Below are 4,737 nucleotides of genomic sequence, written 5' to 3' on the forward strand. Positions count from 1 at the left end.
AGGGCGCCAGGCAGCACCGCCCTGCTCACCTGTCCCGCCTCAAGGTGAAGGTGAGGGAGCCTCCTGCGAAAGAGGGGTTTAAAAAACAAGCTCTGGGGCTCCCGCTGCCAGGATTTGTAACTTACGGTTTTCTCTGAACGGGACTCGTCGATCCGGCCCCACCGCCTGAACGCAGAGCTCAGCTGGCGATGCCACGAGCTGAGACTTTAGAACTGCGTGTATGGGAGTGTGGTACCTGTTTTCTGCTGGTTTCTGCCACACACACGCACTGTTTGCTGTGGGAGAAGGAATAGAGCTCGTGTGCCTGCTCGGGCCATTGGGGTGCAGAAATGCCTTTAAAAGCGAAATTTCTCCGTGGGTGGACAAAGGACGTTTGTAAGTTTATCAGAGCGGTGCAGCAGAAAGCAGTGGTGTAGAAGGGGTTGTTTAATGTGGTATATGTACCATTTTATTGCTGTGAATGCAGCGTGTGTCTAGAAATATTTTGATTCTCCCTGTTTCTCCTACTGCCTTGCCTTGTTCTAGGTAGTCAAGCCACATACTCCGTTAATTAAGTTCCCGGACAGGAAAAGTAGTCCCAAACCTAAAAGTAAGTTATTTAATCTCCACGTTCAACTTGCACCACCTGTCTTTGTATTAACTGTTTTACGTAAGAACCAGCACACTTTTTTTTTGCTTCAATTACATGACTCGACTGATTTTGAGCAGCTTTTCTGAAACATGGTTGTTCTAGTTCAAAGGTATCTCACTGACTCTTAATTTTCAGTCTCAGTGTAACTGTGGGCATACACATAGTACATGTATGTCTTTATTTCATAGTCAGGGGAGATTCAGTGAGATGTCCGGTGTTGTTTCTTGATGTGAATTTTTCCAAATTATTATTTTTCCAAGTACTAATACTTGGCTGAAATGTGCCCAAGTCAGTTGGAAGCAGCTTTAGGTATTTGGTGATATTTGCAGAAATTATGTTGCATTTTCCTCATCTCTTCTTAGTTGGAGTGTGTGATGTTTGTGGTACTTGTAACCCTGATTATAACTGGGAGAGACATCCTGCTGTGCATTTCAAGAAACATTTCCTTGTGCTACTAATTAATTCTGAGAAAAAAATAATTTCATTGCAATGTTTGACATTGCATTTTATACCAATAGCTATGCTGATATTTCTAGCATTTCCAGTTCTGTAAGTTTAGACATCAAGCTTGTTTTGGTTGGAAAAGACCTTTAAAATCATCAAGTCCAACCTTTAACCTAGCACCCTGCCAAGTCTGTTATTAAACCATGTTTCTAAGCACGACATCTACACTTCTTTTAAACACCTCTAGGGATGGTAACTCCACCACTTTCCTGGGCAGTCTCTTCCAATGCCTGACAACCCTTTCAGTAAAGAATTTTTTCTTAATACCCAATCTAAACCTCCCCTGGCATAACTGGCGGCTGTTTTCACATGTTCAATCACTTATTACCTGGGAGTAGGGATGTAACATCCCCCTCCTTACAGACTCCTTTCAGGTAATTGGAGAGAGTGATAATGTCTCCCCTCAGCCTCCTTTTCTCCCAACTAAACACCCCCGCGTCCCTCAGATGCTTCTCATAAGCCTTGTGTTCCAGACCCTTCAACAGCTTCTCTGTACACACGTCAGCACCTCAGTGTCCTTCTTGTAGAGAGGGGCCCAAGAGTGAACACAGTGCTCGAGGTGCAGCCTCACCAGTGCCAAGCACAGGGGGACAATCACTTCCCTTCTCTCGCTGGCCATGCTATTCCTGACACAAGCCAGGATGCTGTTAAGTGCTATGTTGTTTTAATATGCCTGTTGAGTCATCAAAACATTTGAAAGTAAAGTAACAAATGTCTTAAGAAGCTCTGTTACATTATTCTCACATGTTAAGAAATTATACAGCACCACACTCTTTGCCACAGTGCTACCACATTTGTGATTTAGCTTCATGTCTATTCTTTAACATTACAAAGTATCTACAGTGAACCAGTGCCACTTCTGACTCACCTGTAAACTCTTCAGGAACTATTTTCTGCAATTACATCCTGTCAGAACTCTGTATGTTGTGCACAGTTTAGCCAAATGCACCGCCCCTCATGCCAGTGAACTGCTTTCTCAAGGGCTTGAAAATACATTGTTTATCTCTGCATCAGAAGATTTTTGTCACGGCTTCTGATGGGCTCTCTGTTTCCTCCTTCTGTTTGGGACATTCCATTTTTCTTAAACCACCTGATCAACTTGTGACTTTCAGATGCTGTTTTCTGACTGAGAATTTCTGACTATGCCTCTCAGTGGTGGCTTTTCTTTCTTTTTTCTTTTTTTTTTTTCTTTTTTTAGTCAATGTTGGTTTGATCACATTGCTGCAGGTGTTTGATGTCCTGATCCTGCCATTGGCACAGACTCACTATGGCTAAAACTGGCTTTTCGCCTTTGTCCTTATTGATCTTGTTGGAGGCAGGAGGGAGAGAGAGCAGCTTCCCAGTGAAAAAGCCTGTTAGGATATATGCTGATTTATCTTCTGTTTCCACATCACTGTTTCTGCCACTCAAACATGATTTCTCTTACTGTCAATATTTTTTCACTGGGCTCTTGATGTATTAAACAACAATAACAAAAGGTTATGAGAAGCACATAGAAGTCTTAATGCTTTTAAATATTAGTTATAATGACGAAAATTGTCAGTAACCGGTAACTTGTGTTGGCTGCTCATTAATTAATTTTACAGTCACGTTACATTTGTCTTTTGTGACATGGTTTACATTTTTGTAAATGGTTTGCAATCTGGGCTTCAGTACAGGAATCTCTAGGAGCAAGCGTGACATCTCTCCATGCTTCGAAGGCACAGGAGCCGACAGGAGGCGGCTCACCAGGCTTTCCAAGTATCTCACCTGTTAGTAGAGTACAAGGCACACCAGATACTTCTGAACTAGCAAGAATCTTACCTCAAAAATACAGAAGGAGACTTATGTCAGATGAAGAGATCGAATTTATTCAAGTAAGTTTAAATTAGTGGTGTGTATTTGCTGTGTTTGTATTCATATTGCTTGCTGTGTTTACCTAGCAATTACCTTATTTCTATACCTGCTTCAAAGTTTCACATCTGATAGTGCAATGTAATTCTTGGTAAGGGTGTGCTCCCAGCTTTCAGAGCTTTGATGCACAATACCCAGCTACAAATTCTTAATAGAGAAGGTATCTGGCTTTCACTGATCAGTAGCATGTGGTATTGCTCACTGCAGAGATACAGACTTCAGACAGACATGCAGCCAGAGTCATTGCTTTGGGATAATCACCGCACTACTTGCTTTTGTAACCATTGTTAATGTGTAATTTGAAAGTGCTGGGCAGGAGCACAGGAGTCTGCTCTTAGACCAGTGAAGGCTGTCACCAGGTGATTTAAGTCTGAAGTATTTCTCAAACTGTTTTTTATAAATTATTAGGAAGTTAACTAGTGTATTTCTAGTTGTGGAAACATTAAACATGATATAAATACTTTTTGCCACATGTGCAAATATGGCATTTTACATGAAAGGCAAGAAAGACCTGCTTTTGTTGTGTAACAATTCTCAGTTCTTAAACCGATGCTTGAACAGGGAAAATGCACAGAATTTGCAGAATTTGTGAGATGGATGTGGATTTGAAATGAAAAGACACTTGCATAGCTTTGTTGGATGATACGGGCACCTATGATGTCATCGTGTTGGCAGAGGAAAACAGTTTTCCTGCATGTATGTGGGTATTGCAATTAGAAATAAACTGAGTTATTTCCTGTAGTAATACACTTCTTGACCTCATATATTTTCTAATGTTGAGGGTAAGTTGAAAAGGACTTGTTGGGAAAATAAATAATTGAATACCTTTCTGATTTCCCATAAAGACTGTAATGGCTCCCCTTGGCCTAGTTTTTACTTTGGAAATCAGTCAGTGAAAATAATTCTAGAACTTGTGCTCCCTGCTGCTCTGTTTGTCAGTCCTTTATAAAAGGAGCAGGAGTTGGGTTCCTTCAGCGTGGGCGAAGTGCAAACAGCCACCCTTGTAGCTTGTGTGTGTTGGATCTTGGTGTGTTCTCCCCTGAACAAGATGGAGCCACCACTGGCAGATGCTGGTGTTGGACACCCCTGTGCGTGTTCTTATGTAAGAGTAAAAAAACGTTTAAATCAGAAGTTGAAACTAGAACTCTTGTCTGTGACAGCGCAAACAACTGAATCTCCATTTCCCATGGTTTTAGGGGAAAATATTTAACTGTCTGGTTTCCTTTTTACAGCGTGGAGGTCCCGAGTAAGCATGGACACTATTTTGCTGGCCACTGTTGAGCGATGGAGTGTTGTATTCGCAATAAAGGCATTTCCTTAACGTTATAAGCGACTGTACGTTCGTATCTTTAATAAGGGTGAGAAAGTTGGCCCAACACACTGTGTATTAGTCAGCAAGAGGGATTTCCTTTTGGCGGCTAACGAGCAATTGCGTCCCTTTTTCTAATTAGCCAAGCTGCCGGGATTGCGGAGTTGCTCCGCTTCCCTCCTTCGCGGTTCCAGCCGGGGGGTTGGTTACGGCTGGTGCTGGGGGCAGCGGTGAGCGCAGGGACCGGGGGGGCCGGGCCCGGGGTGAGCAGGGCCCGAGGGGAGGCACGGCCGGGTCCGGGGTGAGCAGGGCCCGGGGCAGGCAGGGCCTGGGGAGGCAGGGCCGGGCCCACCAGGGCCGCCCTCCCGGCCCGTTCCCAGGGTCAATCCCTTCCCCCCCC

At 43.6% G+C, this 4,737-nt stretch overlaps 2 protein-coding genes across 2 annotated transcripts in view; both read left to right on the plus strand.

Moving 5' to 3' along the window:
* MRPS36 (mitochondrial ribosomal protein S36) overlaps positions 1-4,278 on the plus strand; it is a 10,548-nt gene extending 6,270 nt beyond the window's left edge. The window contains exons 2-4 of the mRNA XM_010005417.1: positions 526-589; positions 2,789-2,991; positions 4,261-4,278. Coding sequence (XP_010003719.1) covers positions 526-589; positions 2,789-2,991; positions 4,261-4,278 — 285 coding nt within the window. The remainder of the gene's footprint in view (positions 1-525; positions 590-2,788; positions 2,992-4,260) is intronic.
* A 34-nt stretch (positions 4,279-4,312) lies between these two features.
* CDK7 (cyclin-dependent kinase 7) overlaps positions 4,313-4,737 on the plus strand; it is a 28,170-nt gene continuing 27,745 nt past the window's right edge. The window contains exons 1-2 of the mRNA XM_010005418.1: positions 4,313-4,350; positions 4,480-4,567. Of these exons, the coding sequence (XP_010003720.1) occupies positions 4,313-4,350; positions 4,480-4,567 (126 nt within the window). The remainder of the gene's footprint in view (positions 4,351-4,479; positions 4,568-4,737) is intronic.

The sequence above is a fragment of the Chaetura pelagica genome, unplaced genomic scaffold (assembly GCF_000747805.2).
Source record: "Chaetura pelagica isolate M959 unplaced genomic scaffold, ChaPel_1.0 scaffold37, whole genome shotgun sequence".
Lineage (NCBI taxonomy): Eukaryota > Metazoa > Chordata > Aves > Apodiformes > Apodidae > Chaetura > Chaetura pelagica.